Genomic DNA, 21,685 nt, shown 5'->3' on the forward strand with positions numbered 1-21,685 from the left:
CTGCCTCCACCTCCTTAGTGCTGGGATTATAGGCCTGTTTTATGGAGTTCTGAGAATCTAACCCAGAGCTTCATGCTTGCTAGGCAAGTAGTTTCCCAACAGAGCTACACCCCCTACCCCCAGCCTCTTATTTGCAGTCTTAATTTCTTTTATTTGCTGAATAAATTTGTTTCAAAATTGAAGAGCTTAAGAAGTGGATATGTTGGGGCTAGAGAGATGATGGCTTAGCACTGAAGAGCATCTACTGTTCTTGTGGCGGACCTGAGTTATGTTCCCAGCACCCATATTGGATAGCTCAGAACCATTTGTAACTCCAGCTTTCTCTCTTTTGCAACAAGGTCTAACTCTGTAGCCCAGGCTATCCTAGAACTTACTAGGTCCAGGTTATTATCAAAGTTGTGGTGATCTGGCTTCCAGAGATGTGAATTACAGTTGTGAGCGATCTTATATTATCATTGTTATTGTTTCTATTACTATTATTTTGAGTATATACCATGGCAGTTGATTTTTTATGGAAGGTATGCTGAAGGTTGAAGACAGGTCACACATACACTATGTATGTGGTCTGGAACTGGGCTATCTCTACATCTACTGATCTTCATTAGCACCTGAAGCATCCTCATTTTTATGAGTGTCTACCATTTTGTAGATGCTCCATGATTTCACTTATTAAATGTTTACCACTGTAGTCAGAGACATCAATATGGGAGAGCAGGGCCAAAAAGTGAGGTGGACTAAAGTCTCATGTAACAGCCAACTTTATTCAGAGCATCAGACAATCTGTATTCTGAGGGTTAAGAAGAATCATTTGAGTAAGGTGTTTAATCACAAGGACAAGCCACAAGATGGTTTTTCTGTAGAGGCACGTGAATAACAACAGCTGAAGTAAATTCCCTCCTATCCACTCTACCTGGGCGAAACGTAAAATCACATTCCGAGAACAAGTCTGTGTTTTGAAGTTTGTGTTGTGAACTGAGGTCACAACACTCTTGTCTTTTTTTTTTTTTTTTTTTTTTTTTTTTTTTTTTTTTTTTTTTTGAGTTTTCTTACAAGCACCCAGAAATTCCCTCATATAACTCCATTCTTGAACTGTGTTCCGAATGTATGTGTGATGATGTGGTATACATTTCTTCTATTCCTTAGTTACTGCAAAAAGTATGCAACAAACATCTGCAAGCAAACCTTTAAGGAATTATAAAATTATTTGTCAAAAGGATCTGTAAACTTTAAGAGATGCATCTGATCCTTTACAATGGAATATAAACATTCTTTTCAAACTAAACCTTTACTACAGATGGTAAATGAGGGTCACCTCATCTACCTATCACCTGATAGTAAAGAAAAACACTGTGTGGTGGTGCACACCAGTAATCCCAGCTGAGACAGGACTGCTGTGAGTTTGAAACTAGCCTGGGCTACACAGTGAGATCCTATCTCTGCTATCCTATCTCCATTCTCTGCTTCGGATGTCTCCAGGTAAAAAGAAAGCACCCGAGTACTGTCTCTGCAGTTGCTCTGTACCCAAATGTGTAAGAGAAATCCACAGATACTGCCCTAGACAGCTACTCTAATCCTTACTGTGGAGCTGAGTGCAGAGTCAGAAGCCCAGCTGGAATCAGGGGTGCCCACTGGGTCCAGTTGTATCTCAACATGACACATTTTCAAAACCCATCAGCATTAGAGGAAAGGATGACCCCAACTTGAACACCCATCCTTACCGTTTCCCAACAATGCTCAGGCCTAGTCCTCGGCCGGTCTTCTTCTGCAGATCCACAAGGAACACCTCCAAGTTCTCCTCATCTCTGTACTGTGCTTCGTCTCTGTATACCACCAGCCGCACCTTCTGGGGTGTCTGCCTCAGGGCTGTGATGGCTTCTTCATGGCTGGAGCTCCTCAGATCAACGCCATTAACCTGTAACAACAGGGTGGCTTACAGCAGAGGCTTCAGCCTGCTGCTGCTCCTTGATCCAACCAGTGAGAAATCTCAACGAAGTTCCAAGTCCTTCCCAGAGCGCACTATGTGAGCATCAGGAGTACGAGCTGCATCTCACATAAAGACCCTACCTCACAAAGAACAGAGGGTGGGCTGCTGTTAGTCGTATATATTTACATAGCTGTGAGCTTCACTGTGGAGTTAGGGGAGCTGGTGTGTGTGTGTGGTATGTGTTGCGTGTGTATGTTATATGTGTTGTGTGTATAGTGTATGTGTGTGGTGTGTTTGTGTGTGTGGTGTGTTTGTGCGTGGTGTGTGTAGCCCTGTTTATTTACTTATTGAGGTTGAAAGGATGCAGTTAGAACAGTTATCAGCCCCAGTATCTGTGGGCTGTTTACTGTTACACTTGACATCTTCACTCTTTTTGATTTGTCTGTTTGTCTTTGGCTCTTTGAGATGTCTCACTGTATAGCCCTGGCTGTCCTGGATATGCTATACAGACCTAGGTGCCTCAAACTCAAAGATCTGCTGCCTCTACCTCCTGAGTACTGGGATTAAAGGCCTGCACAGTTACAAATCTGACTGGCTCCTCACTCTTTTTTGTTGTTGTTGTTTTGTTTTTTGAGACAGGGTTTCTCTGTATAGCCCTGGCTGTCCTGGAACTCACTCTATAGATCAGGCTGGCCTCGAACTCAGAAATCCGCCTGCCTCTGCCTCCCAAGTGCTGGGATTAATGCGTGCGCCACTACCGCCCAGCAGGCTCCTCACTCTTAATTGCTCAGATCACATCATCTTTAGAAGTGGCCCAGAAGGAAATAAAGGACAGGTGTTTCCAACAGCTTTATTATTGAGCACTAGCATACACTTGTGATATCTTCTCACACACACATAATGTACTCTGTTCACATTCGTCCCCTTAGTACCTTTTGTCCCAACCCTCTTCCTGTTCTTTCTCTTCCTAAATAGTCCCCCTTTCACTCGAATGACTTTCTCCCACCTGGACATGACAAAATGTGATACCTGACTGTGTCTGACTTATTTTGCATACATGATGCTACCCAGTTCCATCAATTTTCCTACAAACTTGTTTGCTGGATTTCTTGGTCTTTCAGCGTGTAATTTTTTTTTAGTTCTTCAAATATTCCAAGTATTAACCCTCTGTTATGTAAGTAGCAAGCAAAGATTTCTTCTCACTTTCTCTTCCACTCTGGTTATGTATGTCTTTCGCTATGCAGAAGCTTTCTAATTAGATGCTTCAGTTCTCCAGTTCTCCCCCCCCCCCCTTTCATTTTTCGTTTTTTTCTGAGACAGAGTTTCTTTATGTAGTACTGGAGTCCTGGCAGTCTTGGAACTTGTTCTATAGACCAACAATGAGTTTACTGGGCTGACAGTTTTAGAGGGTCAGTCTATAGCCACCACGTCTAGGAGTGTGGCAGCAGGCAGGCAGGCAGGCAGGCAGGCAGGCAGGCAGGCAGGCAGGCTTGGTACTGGAGTAGTAGTTGAGAGCTTTTATCTAATCCACAAACAGGAAGCCGATAGAGGAAGCTAACTGGGAATGGCATGAGTTTTTGAAACCTCAAAGCCCACCCCCAGTGACACCTTCTCCAACAAGACCATACCTCTTAATCCTTCTGGAACCGTTCTACCAACTAGGGGCCAAGTATTCATATATATAAGCCCATGGGGCCACTCTCTTTCATCAAAAACACAGTGGTATTTGATGTATTTTGAACTGATATTTTAGATAAGGTAAAACAAGAATCTAGTGACTACCCAGTTTTTTTTTTTTAAGAGACAGTTTTTCTTCCAGAGTATATATTTTGCCTATAGCTGAGTATCTATTTTTGTCTTGTCATCATGTTGTTTTTGTTATTATTGTTATGGATATTTTCTTACTCACTGCTTATACCAACTCTGTGCAATCTACACTGCTATCATTACCATTTACAGATGAAGAAAAGAAGGCATGGAGAGACCATGGACCTTGACCAGTCACACAGCTAACAGGTTAGAGGAACAGTCGACATTTGAACCCACGCTTTTTTCTCCCCATATAGATGTGTGCGTGTGTGTGTGTGCGTGTGTGCATGCACACACATGTATACGGAAGACAGAGGTGACACTGACTATCTTCTTCTACTGTTCTTTCTCTACCTTATATATTGAGGCAGGGTCTCCCACTTGAACCCAGAACTCACCAATTTGGCTAGTCTCAGTAGCCAGCTTGCTATGGGGATCCTGTTCCTACCTCTCAAGGGCTGGATTACAGGCCATGCCTACTTGATACTTTTGTGGGTGCTGAGGAGCTGAACTCCAGCCCTCACTCTTACACAGCCCATTGACTTATCTCTCCACATCCTAACCAAGACAGTATTTCTATTCCAGTCCTTTTACCATGCAGTCTCCTAAGTGAGCCTGTGAACAGGTTATTAGAGGATGTGCCGCAAAGAGTTAAATAATTGATATGATTACTGAATCTCTACAAAGAAGAAACTCAGGGGCAGGGTAGCTTTGGACTCAACTCAGTTGTTAGCCACTTCCTCCAGGTCACATCTTGGCAAAGAGCCAAACAAAGGGGAGCCTGGCTCCCACATGGTCAGAAGAGGCAAGAGCAGAATAGCTCCTGACTCGTGACTTCCACACCTTGCTCTGATACAGCCCTGCACGGCCCAGAAAGGTGAAGCCTGCCTTTGAACTCAACCCCTTCATCTGTTGCAGTAAACACAGGCATGTTTACTGCAGGACAGAAATGGGTGGGCTGAGGAAATACTGCAGAGCTGTCTTCCTCTGTGTAGGGCCCTGTACTATCCCTTCAGGTCACTGAATGCTTGCACATTGTTAGTGAATAAACCCCACTGAACAGAGGGAAAGCACTGTCTCTAGGAAAGCTGAGCAGATTATTTTCCTAGGGTCCAATAGATGGCACACAAGACCACTTCTGTTAGTTAAAACACAAGGTAACTAACCTCAAGGACTGAATGTGGACTTCGTAAGCCATCTCAAAGGCCTCAGCAAACACACAGACAATTGAAGGCACTGTCACTGAACTCTAACATTACTAACAAATTCAGGCACTAAGGGTCCTGCTCAGTTCAGAGCGACTTCAGCCTGGTTTCCACGTGCTCAGGCCACATGATGAGACAAAGAGTGCGGTGCAGCCTGGATACTGTGGCATCACTTCTCGTTCCTTAGAAAAGCAGGCTTATTCACAGCACTGCTTACTGACGTTGGGGTGGTAGGAGCAGCCTCCTGATTGAGAAGGGCTCTTGGAGGTGCCACTGTCACATCCTTTCAGTAGGATGGCATGTGGGAAATGGATGAGCCATTGCCACACTAGGGCTTTGGTTACTTATTGTTTTATAATGAGTTCACGGGGAAAATCAGGAATTAACTCTCTTTCTGATCCCATTTAAACAGGTTATAAACTAAGGTAGGGTAAGAGAAGGGACTGGCCTAAAAACAAAAAGCAACAAACAAACAAACAAACAAACACACCAGGAAGAAGACAATCCATGCTACTCAATGTTAAACAATTGTTTGGTGGTATTCTGTAACAAAATCTGACTTATTCTAATTTTAACATTAGGACACTGTGATGTTTAATATTGATTGTCAGTTTGACAAGATCTACAACCACTAAAGAGATGAACCTTGGATTATAAGTTTGTGGATTATCCGGATCAGGCTGACTGAAGTAGGAAGACCCACACTAACGTGGGCAGCACTATTCCATGGGCTGCGGTCCCAGACTGAGAGAGGAGGCGGGTGAGCTGAGCACAGCACTCCTCTATGCTCCAAGTCTGGGTGCACGGAGACCAGCTGTCACTCATTCCTGCCACCACGCTTCCAGCCACAGGCAGTATCTTTGGAGCTGTAAGCCAGATAAGCCCTTTCCCTTAAGCTGCTTTGTGAGGTCCTCTGTTGTGCCAATGAGATAAATAATTATGAACAGACATCATTACAGCCATGACAGACAGGCTGGCAGAACATGAGGACCCTCCTGAGCAGAAAATGTACTTACAGGAGAAAGCAGGAAAGCAGCTTTAATAAAGAAATATAGTAGTTTTTAAAAAATGGTATTGAGAATTGAATCCAAGCCCCTTCCCACTGAGCCATGTGCCCAGCATGTTAAATGTTTCTCATGGGTGTGGTGGCTACTCTCTGTAAGCCAACAATTGAGAAGCAGATGCAGGAGTATTAGGAATTCAAGTCTAGCCTCAACTACACTGTGAGTCTGAGGCTAGCTACAGTATGAGGTTCTCTTTTAAAACAAAAGTGGCTTAATTTGGACAGATGCCTGAGTAGGTAAAGTCACTTGCCACCAAGTCTGATGACCTGAGTTTGATCCTTGGAACTCACATGATGGAAGGAGAAAACCAGCTCCTATAAACTGTCTTCTTCCTTCCACATATGTGTTGTAGCACATGTATACATGTGTGCTCATATACATTATAGGAAAATAGATGAATAAATGTTAAAAAATTTTTGTTTACATTTTTATTTTTAACTAAGTCTCACTAAGTTGACTACCCTGCCCTTGAATGCACTCTAAATCTCTGGCAGGCTCTAAACTCATGCAGCCTCCTGAATGGTGGGACCATAAGCCTGTACCACTAAGATTAGCAGAAAAATTCTACTGAGGTATAATTGATATAAAATTAGGTATACATATTTGCATTTAAAAAACTACTTCATATACTCTCCTGTGTCTGTGGATACTGTGATAAAAGAACAGGTATACGTATTTCACCTATATGCATGGCTATGTACCACATGCACGTCTGGTATTCAGAGAGGTCAGAAGAGAGGACTGGATCCCCTGGCACTCATGTTACAGATGGTTGTGGATGCTAGTAATTGATCACAGGTCCTCTAGTCTTCCCATGCTGTGAAACTCTGAAGCTCCTAATCTTGAAATGTCATCTATGACAACAACAACTGACTTGAAAATCTAGGAAGAATAAAACAGAGACTAGAAGTCTTCCAAAATTTTGTTCACTGAAAACCAGTGTTGTTTGCAAATGCATCCATGCTAATTGTGAAAGACGCCCTCCTTGTTATTTCACCTCATCCACTAGTGCCTTAGTAAGTGCTCTGGGGATATGCCCCACGCCAGGGTGCCACAGAGCCAAGGCCTGCAGAGAAGCCCTGCAACATGACCTGAGCTTAATCTGCACTTAGGCTGGATTCTTCTCTCACCTTTCACACCTACGTTTTCCTTTTTCTTACACCTCTGCTTTCTTCTTGGAAGGCAGAACTGAGCCATCAAGGAGAGAAATAAAATTCTGTGATGTCATTCATAATATGCTACATTGAAGATACAAAGCAAAAACTGCACATACTTGCCATGACGTCTGTTCTATTAAATTCACCCAATGAAAGAAATAGATGCTGAAGTCTCCCATCATTGAAAACCTCTTGAGTGCCACCTACCAGACTGCCTGGAACTGAATGGCATCCTGTTCATTTGTCCCTCAGTGTTACATGGTCCACTGTGCCACCATTTATTTACTTATTTGTAACGCATTAATCTCATCAGTGGAAGCTATTTCAGTTCATGAGTTTTGCCTCTCCTACTTTTGAAGATTGATTTTTTTCTTATTTTAATTATGTATATGTACATGTATGTCTGTCTTTGTATAGGAATGTGATGTGAGTGCAGATGCCCTCAGACAGCCAGGTGTCAGACTCTCCCTAGAATGTAAGCCACCTAACACGGGCTCTGGGAATCTAACTGAGTCTTCTGGAAGAACAGTACATGCTTTTAACTTCTGAGCCATCTCTCCTGCTCCTTGGCACCTTTTAAAAGGCTTTAGCAGCTTTTCTAAATGACAGGTAAATTAAAGAATTTGGTCAAGTAGCTCAGTGTTTGGTAAGTACTAGATACATCTAAAGGGAAAGATTTTACATAATGCAAGTGACGAGACATGGCTCTCCTCTTTACAAATGGTCTATTAAAACCAAGGAAAGGATTTATGGTAACAAAGTTTTAAAATTGTGGGTGTGTGTTGAAGTATGTGTCTGTATGTATGTTTTTAGCAGGGGATTTAGTAAGAAATAACAGAGACAAAAATATCAAGCTGGAATATGATATATCTTGTCTGATATTAAAGTAATAGAGCTGTAAGTGGTACTTTCTTTTTCAGTAAATTTTTTTTCTCAGATTTAGATAAAGAACTTAAACCAGTGAGTTGTTCAATGAACACTGAAAAGGGAGAGAATCTGACATAGGCTTTGATCCATAGAAGAGAAATTATGAGGAAACAGTTGAATAAAAGACAGATAATTTGACCTATAGGCCAACATCAATCATGTTCTCTGTTACAAAGTGCAATTCAGAATGAGGTACCTCTAATATCTGGTCTCCAGCCCATAATCTTCCATCTCTGGCTGCTGCACCTTCTTCATAGACTTCATGGATAACTATAGCATCCTACACACACACACAAAAAAATTCCCATTAATTCTCAATAACCACAAACAACCGTAGGTAAGCATCCGGATGATGGGCAGCAGCTCACAGCTGGCAATTTGCTAATGATGTTGACTTTGCCTGATGTTTACATCACAGTTATAGGTTTAGAAGTGTAATTATGTTTTCCAAAGATGATTATTTTACTCCTTTAGGACCTGTCCTAAAGATTCCATGGTGAACTTCCCTCATGTTTTTCTGTTGACCTTGACCTTGACCACTGCTGCTGTGTTCAAACCCGAGGTGAAGTCAGTGTCACTTACTTTTTACTGGTAATTTTAAACACAGTTTCAGGTATTTATTAGAGCTCCCGGGTTCAGCACAGGGTTCAGCCTGATCAAGGGTTCTACCAGACCTCATTACTTGTGCAACGAAGGAGAAGAACTTTGGGAAGTGAGCTGGAGCCGAAGGACAAGCAGGCATGGGGGGAAGCTTGCAGAACCCACAGCATAGGTCGGCAGTGGGCTTGGAACCTATTTGAACGTAGGATCTCTGTGGCAGGTAACCTGTGGTTGAAAAATGTATCTTCACTGATGAATTAAAAATAACTTGCATCTCTTCATATTAACAATCTCATTTTTTGGGTTTCTTCCCTTTATTTCTTTTTTATCTATTTGATCATACAATATATTTTGGTCATATTTTCCTTCTCTCTCAATACCTTCCAGGTCCTCATCACCTCCTTACTCACCCAATTTCCTATTCTTCCTTCTTTATCTCTTTCAAGAACAGACTTAAAAAATACACAGTCCAAAACAAACACCATTAAAGATAATAAATACCAAACCAAACCAAAACACACACACACACACACACACACACACACACAAGCATTAACAACAACATGGATTCTGCTTTCTGTTGCCCAGCTACTTCTGAGAATAGGCCCTGCCTTGGAGCACTGTTGATAAACCCAGCGTCACTCCAATGGAGAAAAGTGGTTTTTCCTTTCCCAGCAGCTACCCAGACAGCTGCTTGGTTAGGTGTCTATTCCCCTTTGTGCTGGGACTTTATCTGTTTTGAACTTGTGCAGGTCTTGTGTATGCTGCTGTTGTTTCTGTGAGTTCATATGTACATGAGCCCTGTTGGCCACTTTAAGAGTGTCAGGTAAGCTGGGCAGTGGTGACGCAAGCCTTTAATCCCAGCACTTGGGAGGCAGTGGCAGGTGGATTTCTGAGTTTGAGGCTAGCCTGGTCTACAGAGTGAGTTCCAGGACAGCCAGGGCTACACAGAGAAACCCTGTCTCAAAACACCAAACCAAACCAGAGTGTCAGGTGTGGGATCCATCTCATAGAATGGGCCTTAAATCCATGGGAGTGGTCACTCCCATAACATTTGTGCCACTATGGTGTCAGTATATCTCGCAGGCAGATCACTGTTGTAGGTTGTAGAATTTGTAGCTGGGCGATACTGATGATCACTTTTCTCTTCCAGTATTATACAAAGTGCTTTCTACCACCTAAAACACTAGTCAGTAGGGGTGAAGCTTCTATTTGGATACCAGCTTGATTTCTCCATGTTTGATGATATCTTCAGTAACCGGCTGCTGTTTGGTTACTGTTTGGTTGTGGAGGGTAACCAACAGCCTTGGCAGTAGCCTATGATGTTAAGTAGGGGTAGTCTATAGGACCTCTTTGGTTAACTCAATAAAATACAACCCATTCCTGGCATTGGAGGTTTTACTTTGTAGCAATGTCTATTTGGGCATTATTTGTGGCTGCTTGTATTCTAAAGCTAATTATGTTACCCCAAAACCTGCACGGAGGACGAAAGGAAGTTGGTTTTTGACTAGTCAATAAAGTTACAGGCGGCCAATGGCTGGGCAGGGAGACAGAGGTGGGACTTTTAGGATTCCCGGGAAGGGGCCGAAGGGGCCGAGGAAGAAGGAAGAGGAGATTCCGCCATGACAAAGGTATAGGAGATAGACCACGCTGGAAAGGTTCAGAGGGTGAGACAGCTGACATGTAGGTACAGGGGGAAAGCAGCCCCAGGAGAGCTGCCCAGCAGGGTCCATGAAACAAAGATAAAATATAGATGTAGTAAGTATTAACTCAGGAATATCAGAGGGGAGTGGAGTTAGCCATGGGGAGTTAGGGAGAGGCCCATCCATTGAGCTGTTTAAGGTATTTAAAATATAAGGCAGTGTACATGTGTCCTTTTTTTGGGAATCCAGACATTGGGGCGATAGCTAGAAGCATGCACACAAGCCAGGAAATATAGAGCGAATTAATTTAATTACTGCTTCGATTATTTCTCTCATTATATGGTGACTTCATTTAAATTCCTTTCATAGGACCAGGTTTGGCCATCCGTGCCTTTCATTCTAGCACTTGAGAGGCAAGGCAAGTAGATTCTTATTTCTCATCAGCTGCAAATGGACCAGAGACATTAGTGTAGACCTAAAGTCTGACTCTGATAGGAAGAAAAGCAGGGAAAGCACTTCCTGACTTATGTGTGGGCAAGGGCTGTTTACACAGGGCCTCGGCAGAAAGTAAATGCAACAATCAGCAAGCAGAATTGAAAAGCTTCACTTCTGAACAGCAAAGCAAACAACTAACTGAGTGAAGACCCAGCCTGCAGAAAGGAAAGAAAATCTTTGCCAGCTATGTGCCTTCTAGAGGCTTAGTATCTAGAATATTCAAAGAACTGAAAAACAGACAAAAAAAAAAAAAAAAGTCATAGAGCAAGAAGAAAACAAATAATCCAGTCAATAAAATGGGCTTATGGATGAATAGATAGTTCTCAAAAGAGGAACTACAAATGGCCATTAAGTATAAATGTTCAGGGCTGGAGAGACGGCTCAGTGGTTAAGAGAACTGACTGCTCTTCCAGAGGTCCTGAGTTCAGTTCCCAGCAACCACATGGTGGCTCACAACCATCTATAATGGGATCTGATGCCTTCTTCTGGTGTGTCTGAAGACAGCTACAGCGTACTCATATACATAAAATAAATAAATCTTAAAAAAAGTATAAATGTTCAGCCTCATTAGACATCAGAGAAATGATATAACTATACTGAGAGTGCACCTCACCCCACTTAGAAGGTAGTCATGGAGAAAACAAAAAACGAACATGAAAAGAAGGGGCCCTTATGTGCTGTTGGTGAGGCTGTAAACTAGCCCAGTTTGTATGGAAACCAGTGTGGAGTTTTCTCAAACACTCTTGGCCATTTACTCAAATGGCTGGACATCAATGGATTGTAGAGATGATTGCACATGCATGTTTACTGTAGCTGTATCCACAGATGCCAAGTTATGGAACCGACCCAGGTGTTCAGCAGCAGAGGAACAGATAAAGAAAATGTAGTTCAGATAAACAATAGAACTTGTTCTGCCATAAGGAAGGATGATGTTATGCCATTTGAGAGAAGATTGATGTGACTGGAGGCAACCAATACTGAGCAGATCAGGGAGGTCTAAAGCATGTATTATATGCTTTCTCTTGTGTGGCACTTGGATCATACATGTAGAAGTGAAACTGTCTAGGGGACAAAAGGGTTAATAGGAGGGGCAGGATGAAAAAAAATTAAGCAAATTTAAAAGAGTACTTTTGAATCCGAATCTCTTTACAGGTTTCTTGTGCCCAAGAAATACCAGCTATAAAGGCAACACACTGTTAAGAGTTTCAGAGAAGTGCTGGGCTCACTGCTAATGATGTTTTTGATATGTAAATCATTTTGTGCAAACTCCCTGTTTCTTTGTCTTTGCTTGACCACTGCTATGATTTCTCTGACTCAGTAAAAACAGAAGAAAACAAAAGACACCATAAGCTGTCGATAGAAATGGCTGCCTTTCTTGCTGTGCATTCTGATGCTCGAAAGTGCTCTATGAAGCTCTGACAGGCGAACTGGAGGCGACAGGGTCGGAAGTCGAGAGCAAGTGCTAAAGTAGACACGTACATCGTCAATTGAAAAGCAGGCACATTTTGTTTTTTATTTGAAGTTCCAAATAAAACATCTATTTCTTTTTGCCTTTGGAAAAATATGATTAGTTTTTTTTTTTTAAAGGACCATTCATGAGGAGGTGACTTGTATTATTTTAAATAAAAACATGGTGGCTTCTTGTTTCACTGGCTGGTCTCTTAGACTTGGATGCCCTGCCCTGTGGCGCTTGCCCCCACTTCCAGTCTGTGCAGGTAAAGAACATTGTCTACCCATGTACCCTGGTACGCCTCTGCTTACTAGCACTAACAACTTTGACTCTTTTTTAGTTACCATACATAACAGTGTTTCTTTGCAACAGTTCCATACATACTAGTTGTGCTGCCTGCTCACACCTTCCCAATTGCTTCCTTGACCCTGCTCTCTCTTACTGTGTTCCTCTTCCCCTACATAGTCTCTTCTGCTCTATTCTCCCCTGGCTCTGTGTGAAAACACACGGTATTTGGTTTCTCCCCACATCTTACTCCCTGTTCTCCTTCTTGTAGACTTTTTCTTTTCTTGTTCCACAGAGTCCATCTTCTACTAACATATATGTAGCGTGTGGCTGTGTGTGTTTGTGTTTAAAACTCTAGAATTTGTATCTGAAAGAGAACATATGATCTTAATAGCAACAATTTCTGGTATTTATTCTTGAAGTATCTTATCAGTCATATCCTTATGGGAATCTGCTGGCTTAGTCTGAAGAGATGTCTTAGAGGACATGATTGGGAAGCAGGTCTCTGGAGTAGGCCTTCTCTGTTCAAGGATGGGTACTGGTACTACCAGCCATGGGATGGGGGAAGACTATTAGCTCTTCTGGAACCTAGTGGTGTTATTTACACATATGGCTGACTGTCAAGTGCCAGCACAAAGAACAGAATAAGCTTTCTTGTTGCTAGTTAGTGAAGACCTATGTACCAAAGATGCTTGCCAGCGAAGCCACACCAGTCTTCCTGACAGCTAAGCAAGCGAGTACCGTTAGGCCTGCTTGAAGAAGAGCAAGTTAAGGCTTGCAGGTTTCAGCTAGAACAAATCTTTGCAGCTTTTAACAGGAGAGATGAAAGTCTAGGCTCCCACCATGTGACTAATCTGTTTGAACAGTTTACTGTGCCTTTCTACAAAGGCTGGGATTTTCCATATGATTGGTTCTGGAGAAATTCTGTTGCCTCAGTTCCACAGCAAAGGCTGCCTCAAGGGCATGCGTGAATCATTTCACAGAGTGTGAAGAGAAAGATGACTTGTGGAAGGAAGGAAGCCTTGGGCCCAGTAGTTGGAGATCTATGGATCTCAGAAGCAGGAGGTGTTGCAAGGTCCGGCCCACACTGCACCAGAGTAAACCTCCCATCCCAAGCTCTGCCTTTAACTCTGCTTACTGCCTTGTTTCTTTTCTTCCACCTTTACCTCTCCAGAGCTCTTTCTGAATGCGTTTTTTCTTTCTACAGGGCAGGATAATATAACTAACAGTACTCTATATACCACCGACAGGTTGATGTCCAAATATACAAAGAGATATTATCCTTACATGTGTGTGGAAAGGATGAAAGGCTTCAAGCATTGGATGATCTTGCTTTTTTTTTGCCTGGTTACACCTTCATTTCATGGGATTCTCTCCTTGAATCAACCAAGAGCCACATTCTCCATGACTCATCCTTCCTGTGGGCCACCACTACATCCCCTGCACCCTTTAGCACATCACAGTTGTCTGTCCATGGATCTCTCCTCCCATCCCTGGTGTTTCTTTTCAGAACTGGGTCTCCTTCCCATTCATCTTTATACCTAGTACTGACCTAGAGGAAGTGCTTAATAAGTGTTCTTTTCAGTGTTTATTGTGAAAACATTGGCAATAGAAAAAGGAGTTCACGATGACTCTGAGTGGAGGGGTGGGTAAGGTTAATACATCTTAATTCTATTTCAGCCAAACCTTCTAATGGCAAAGCATTAACAATACAAAACCAAACTATTCAACAGAAAATGGACCGTATGAATTCCAAAAAAATGTACTTTAGCTCAGAGAACCATTTAAAGGAACCAAGTATGGGAGAGACTTAATTATCACCGAGCCCCACAAAAATCCCCAAATTCCTCCAAGGGGATTAAAGTCTGAATTGCTGGAAAAGAATTTGATAACATGTAATAATAGAGCCTTACACAGAGGCAAAGTCACTGCATACTACAGCCCATCAATCAAATTTTCTTTACTGTTCAAGCTGCCAACAAGTAGATAAAGTAACTCATAAACACACCCATCACTCAGCAAAAGGCAATTTTATCGTTGTCACAATAGGCTCATAACACTTAAGGAAGCCATGTGTTAGAAAAATTAAGTAATGTCTCTTGTGGGCTGAAGGGGTTTAGAAAGCTCTTCATTGTGAGAATGAAAGTTTTAGATTTAACACTTGTAGATATTCAGTAGATTAATAAGCATTTTAAGACAAAATTTTGACTGGGAACTCCATGGTAGATAATTATGAAAGTCTGTTTCCACATGGTTTTGTTTCCTGCTTGCAGGCATGCTTTATGTGGCTTGGATCACCCTGGAAGGGAAGCCAGTCTTTGCTATACTCGTAAAAGCCTCCAACTACCCTCCCCATGAGAACTCCTAAGGGATGCTTTAACCACAGAAAAGTTCCACATTAAATTTCACATTTAAGATGGAAAACATTTATCAGTATTCCAAAAAAAGTGTCAGATTGTGTTATCTGGCCTTCAGGGGAAAACTGATCCTAATAAAAAAGACCCATGAGGACCGAAAGCAATATTAAATATATTCTGTATTAGATGGGCATTTCTTTCTCAGACTCCTGTGAGCCATGCTGCTTTTATGACTAAATAGAGTTCTTAGCCATCACTATTCAGAAATTACAGCAGATAATGTCTTCTATGCAGTGCCAAGCACTGTGCTCTCAGCCAAAAGGCCAAGCCCACATGGTGGCTAATGTGGTGAGGACAGTAAGATCCCAAACTATATTCAATCTTCACTGCAAACACAAGACTGAACTTAACCAAATATAAAACGCTGAGTTAAGTGGATGGAGTTTATCTCATTTTTAGCAAAATTGCAAGCTTAAACCATATCTATTTAAATACAAAGAACAAGATTCTTATGATTCTTCTTAAAATCTAGATTCATTGAGTGAGTGAGCGAGCGAGTCGGTCAGTGTCTCTCTCTCTCTCTCTCTCTCTCTCTCTCTCTCTCTCTCTCTGTGTGTGTGTGTGTGTGTGTGTGTGTGTGTCTGAACCCAAGGCCTCATGTATGCATGCCTCTTAACCCAATGCTTTAGGAAAAAAGCTTTTGAATTAGAATCGACCTAGAAAAAATAAAGTGCAGCAGTTTGCGGAAAGGCTCAGGGCTGGGAGTTTGAGGAGTTATGTTTTCTGATACTCTGCAGGTAGCCCACTGAATTTTCTTTGTTCACAACATTTATCAGTGTCAGTGAAGTTCTTAATTGAACCACATGATGTCTAAAGTCATCCCAGATTTTAAAATTCTTTCTCCCCACATATTCACACAAAATATTTACCATAATAGATACTGACTGGATAATAAGGGCTCCCCAGACATAGACATCTAAGTTTTAGGAGTATAGTAAATATATATATATATATATATATTTACTAAATATATATATATTTAGTAAATAGATGGAGGAAGATATGTCAGTATAGTATAAATGCAAGACTGAGAAAAGCCAACATTTCTATTGTTTCTCTTTCCATGGAAATTCCAATGTATAAATCATTGCTCTTTTTCCTGGTAAAAGTACATTTTATTAGTTCTTTGAGCATTTCATACATGCACACACATGTATTTTGATCATAACTACCCCACCCCCATCTATCTCCTTCATTGCCTTCTTTCAAGAAAGATAATGATACAAGGAAATGTCAGGTTCTTCTTTCTCCAGTAGCTGTGCATTCTGTCTCTAGCACTAATAATCAATTGCTTAAACTGGGGCTGGTGATGTAGGCCTGTGATCCCAGCTACCTGGAGGCTGAGGCAGGAGGTCTCAACCTCCTGCAGAGTGGGTTCAAGGAAAGACTGGGGACCTCAGTAAGGCCCAGGTTCTAAACAAGAAGTAAGAAGACTGCAAACAGTGATACAATCCAGAAAAGACTTAGGATGAGCTGTGAGCTTCCTCTCCCACCATCATACCCAAGACGTAGCTCCTGACTGAATCAGGGTGGCTAGCATTACTTCATTGGTTCATGAGACTCATAAGAACTGACTTAATTTCAGTTCCTCATAAGAGCATTACTGACTGAAGGCAAAATAAAGTCAGCAGATGTTATACTTTAAAATACTAAACAATTTGGATAAGTCTCAAGGTCAAGTGTGTATTAAATATGTTGCTTTTCTATAAATCAACAGAATAAAACTTTAAAAGAAATACAGTATTTGTCAAATTGATATCATCACTACTTGCCAATTCTGTTGACTGAATAGTTTGAATGCAACTGATACAATTACTTACACTGTCAGCTATAGTCACACACACACACACACAAATTTACCAAGTAATTAATATATGAAATAAAAGTCCCAGCCATAAGAGCTAACACAAGAACTGGTATATGTGAGCTTACAAACACATAAGACTTTAATGTTGTGATAAGCTTTCTCTTAAACTCAAAAATGATAAGTTCATATTTACCTAAAATTGAGTTCTCATGACAAGCCTGATTTAACAAAAAGTTCATACTCATGAACATGAATATATTGCTTATAGAGGCATATAGATTTAATGAAGAAAATAGGATATTCACAATGCATTTTTGATCATTATATTTCTTTATTTTGAGATTTCTCCCCTCCAGAACTTCCCGTATACCACCTTCCAGTCTCCTTTACATCCATGGCTTCTTTTTCTCATTAACTGTTATTGCATGCATGTATATATATGCACTACATTTTATAAGTCCCCACAGTTCCACTTGTCCCTTACTTACTGAAATTGTACTCAGCCTGCATAACATTATTGCTTGCAGTCACACTCTTATGGCCTGAACAATCAAGTCCAGGGTACTATTTGTTAACATTCGTCTAGTGTGATTCATAGAGGTTTTGTAAACTCTGCTTGATTTTAAAATAAAATGAAGGTAAAAGGATGTTTTGTATAAAAATACGTGATGTAAGCAATACTGATGAAAAGGAGCCGAGCTCTGGGGATCGCCTGCCAGGGCAGCCGTGCTCCCTGTGAGACAGACTGCAGAGTTCACATGAAGGGGGGCAGCAAATAATCAATGCAAAACAGCTTTCTACCACGCTTAGTCTAAAACATCCATGAATTTAAATTACTATAGTCCTACTTCTAAGCTGTCCAAAGCAGTCATAAGTGAGAGAATATAATATTATAATATAATGGGGATCAAATGAGGTTCCTTCAGAAAAGATATGGCTGTGGCAAAAGAAGATATTCTCCATTTTAACTTCTTGGTAGGGAAACTTTGCCACATAATGTGCTAATGCCCAGGGCCCTCTATCTTGATGTAGTAGTAATGTATAATGCATCTACCCTACACAACTGTGTAATAAGATGGGTTAAATTGGTATTATTTTATAGAATTTATGTCTAATAAATTATATTATTTGTGCATGCTATAGTTTAGTGGTAAAGCATGTGCTTAGGTGTGTGAATCCTTGGATTCAGCTCCTAACATATAAACAGATATTACATCAGGCAGTGAAAAAAAAAAGAAAATTAAAACTTAGAAACAATGAAATACTGACAGTCTAAGGCCTTTTAAAATCAAGAACAGATATTTTTTAAAGTGGGAAAATGGCAGGAACTGGAAAATGTTATACAAAATGAGACAACCCAGGCCTAGAAAGAAAAAAGTTCATGATCTCCACATACGAAGAGTCTAGTTTCAAACTTTGAGAATTGTGTGTTTAACCTGTTGTGTCTATAAAAGTAGAATGCCAGAAAAGGTTCATGAGAGAGGAGAGGAGATAAGGCTTCAGTGGAGAGTTACAAACTCAAGAGGGGATGGGACAGGGATGGCAGAGGGGTGGGAGTGGGGGATGAGAGGGCAGGCAGCAGATTAACCATAGTTAAGAATGCATGAAAAAGTCTTAGGGAAATCCATTAATCTATGAGCTAGTTAAAAATACAACTTAAAATTAAAAAGAGTTTAAATTGGGGTATTCTCATGGGTGGACAATGCTGTTTCTAGAAGGCATGGGTTATTACATGAAAATCTGTGTCAGGTGCTAAATACATCCTACAAGTTAGTGATCAGGGAGGCCACAGAGTCACAAACCAGCACAGGACAAATCATCTGGGGTGCTATATTTTGTTTCTTCAAAAATGTGGGTATAAAACTCCCAATGAGGAATCAGACATTTTGAGAGGGGTTAACAGGACTGGGAGGGGCTAGCAGGGTATGTGTTCTTGTAGTTGCAGATTACATGACTTCCAGGAGCTGTGTGGTATTTTATGAGGCAAAGGAATACTTCAGCAAGGTCAGCAAGATCAAGGGAAGACAGGAAAAAAGATGAAATGTACGCCTATGAATGACAGGAAAACATGAGCTAATACCTCACCTTAGCAGCATGATCTGCCTTATCTGCTTTCCTCATACCACACAACAAGTAGTCTATAATAAATTCAGAAAATGCTTTCCAAGCTGTTCCTTTTTTTCTACCCTTTAGAGGTCTGAAGTATTTTGATCTTTCATTGGGTTATCTCCTCCTGCAAACCAGAAACACTAAAAGGTAGTCGAACTAACTAGTGAACACTCTTCGAGGGCAGGGTAACGTCACTCAGTTTCACAACCCAGGTCAAAGCAAGAGGAACTGAGCAAACATGTAAGCGATCACAGAAGGCTGTGTTCCAGAGGCCAGCCTGGCAGTGGCATCACAGATGAGAACAACAGAGGCAGAAAGCTGTCTCCGAGGACAGGATCAGGTGTGCTTATAAACCTTCTGAAGGGCTCACCCTTGTCATTAGCTCAGTACCTTCAAAGGCTGGTGCAGGTGACTGGCTACAAGCACACAGACAGGATATGTGATCATCCTCTGTGATCTTAAAAGCCATCTGTCCTGGCAGATAGGACTGATGAGGTGTCAAGAGACTAACTCTACAGATGGCCATGATCCGTTGGCTACATAACAAAAAGGACATGGGATTCTAATTGGGAGGGGTGTATATGGGAGGGGTGTATATGGGAGGGGTGTATATGGGAGGGGTGTATATGGGAGGGGTGTACTGGGGAGGGATGTATAGGGGAGGGGTGGAAGTCAGTACCCTTTCCTGCACTAAGGCTCAAGTGAGTTTAGCCAGGAGAGGTTTCTGCTCATACCTGGCACATTGTTCCCTGTAACTTCTTTTCACAAACTCCCACCTTTGTTTGCAAACTTCTTGCTGGCTGGATAATGTGATCCATGTGTTAGTTTTCATGCTTTATGTGAAAATTTGGGGGGTCATTAAAAAGGGGAAAAGATCTTCATAGGAACAATGTGTTTAAGCACTTTTCACATTGACCCACTTTTTGGCTGCATAAATGACACACCTATATATTTTTTGTAGCTCTAACTTAAGGCTTTTGATGAGGTACGTGAGGTGAGGAAATAAAAGCTATGTCTCATCTCTCATTTTAAGTGGTGCTTATGTTTCAAGGACACTGGGATTTATAGTCTCAAATGGCAGAACCATGTATTAGGAACCTCATGATGATCTTCAAGAACTTTTATCTTTTGGCAAGAGAAACAGAGCAAGATAATCAATAAGGCCTCGGGCTGCTGGAAGAGGAGGCTGGGTGAGTGCCCTCAGACAGAGGCTGGAGCACAGGCTAGTGATGGAGGGCAGCACACACACCAGGGTCAGGAATCCTGATGTACAAAGGAACAGTTTTTATGCCAGCAGAGGTGAGAGAGCAAGCTGAAGAGTTGCTCAGCTGACTCCATTCGAGTCTTCCAAGAAGTTTAGATCTGTCCTAGGCTAAGCCATAAAAAGAGATTTATTTACACTGAAGAAATCAAATTGTTGAATTTTTTATGTGTATGTATGTGCACCATGTGTGAGCAGTGCCTAGGTATCGGATCCCATGGAACTGGAATTATAGATAACTGTAAGCCACCATGTTGATACTAGGAATTGAATCTGGGTCTTCTGGGATAGTAGCCCATGCTCTTAACCACTGAGCCACCTCTCCAGCCCCCAATGGGTTAAAGTTTTTATCACGAAAGCATTCTGTATAGAACTGCTCTAAAATTTAATTTCCCTGTTTTGCTTATATAGCTTTATTTATACAAATTTAATTCTTATAGTATTTAAAACATCTCTTTGGGAAAATGGGGGAAAACAGGCTTTTAAGAGGGAGCTAGTACCAATGTTAGGGAATAGCTTCTTAATACTACTCTAATGGCCTTAGTATAGTAAGGATAAACCATTTCCAAATGTTTATAAAAGTTTTCAGTTTTACTACAACCCACTGAGTCAAGATTGATTGATTGATTGATTTCTTTCTTTTCTTAATAAATTTGTGATGTATGAGGATATATCTCCCCCTTTTTTATTTTATGAAGATATTGTTTTAAAGTTCCATGGGCCCCTTCCACAGTTTCTTGTCCTTGACAATTATAAGGAATCCCGATAATATGGGTGATGTCAAATTGCTGCCAAAAAAATCTCAAATGTTTAACTGTGATAGCCAGTTCCATTATCTGTTTTTTTTTTTTTTGTTTATTTGTTTTTTTCTTTTTTCTCTTTCTTTTTTTTAATTATTGGATACTTTATTTATCTACATTTCAGATGTTATCCCCTTTCTCCATTCCCCACCCCCCAGAAGCTCCTTAACCCATTCTGCCTCCCATTTCTATGAGGGTGTGCCCCACCCATCCACCCACTCCCACCTCCCTGCCCTTGAATTCCCCCTCACTGGGGCATCTAGCCTTCAAGGGACCAAGGCCCTCCTCTCCCACTAATGCCCAACAAGTCCATCCTCCTCTATATATACAGCTGGAGACATGGGTCCCTCCATGTGTGTTTCCAGGCTAGCTGTTTAGACCCTGGGGACTCTGGTTGGTTGGTATTGTCACTCTCCCCATGGGGCCACAAGCCCCTTCAATTCCTTCAGTCTTCTCTCTAACTACTCCACTGGGGGACCCTGTGATCAGTTTGATAGTTAGCTACAAGTCAAGATTTCTATGATATCTGAACATTACATTGTTTAATGATCTAGCTTAGTCATACATATCATCCAAAAGAAAGCCCTTAAAGAAAGGTCTCTCCTTCCTCAATGACAAAAGGCAGACAGACACAGTATCCCAGGCTAGATAAGGAATTTAGAGCCCATGTAAGGCCCATGTAAGGGGCTGGCAGCTCAACTAGCTGTGGGCTTGGGCAACTCCAGCATCCCC

General features: G+C 41.4%; 1 protein-coding gene across 5 annotated transcripts in view; it reads right to left on the minus strand.

The window, feature by feature from the left end:
* Patj (PATJ crumbs cell polarity complex component) overlaps positions 1-21,685 on the minus strand; it is a 302,257-nt gene that overhangs the window by 36,744 nt on the left and 243,828 nt on the right. For all 5 annotated transcript variants that reach the window (XM_076934632.1, XM_034502319.2, XM_076934635.1 and 2 more), the window contains 2 exons: positions 8,283-8,366; positions 1,719-1,912 (listed from right to left, as the gene is read on the minus strand). In XM_076934632.1, coding sequence (XP_076790747.1) covers positions 1,719-1,912; positions 8,283-8,366 — 278 coding nt within the window. The remainder of the gene's footprint in view (positions 1-1,718; positions 1,913-8,282; positions 8,367-21,685) is intronic.

Source organism: Arvicanthis niloticus, chromosome 5 (assembly GCF_011762505.2).
Source record: "Arvicanthis niloticus isolate mArvNil1 chromosome 5, mArvNil1.pat.X, whole genome shotgun sequence".
Taxonomy (NCBI): Eukaryota; Metazoa; Chordata; class Mammalia; order Rodentia; family Muridae; genus Arvicanthis; species Arvicanthis niloticus.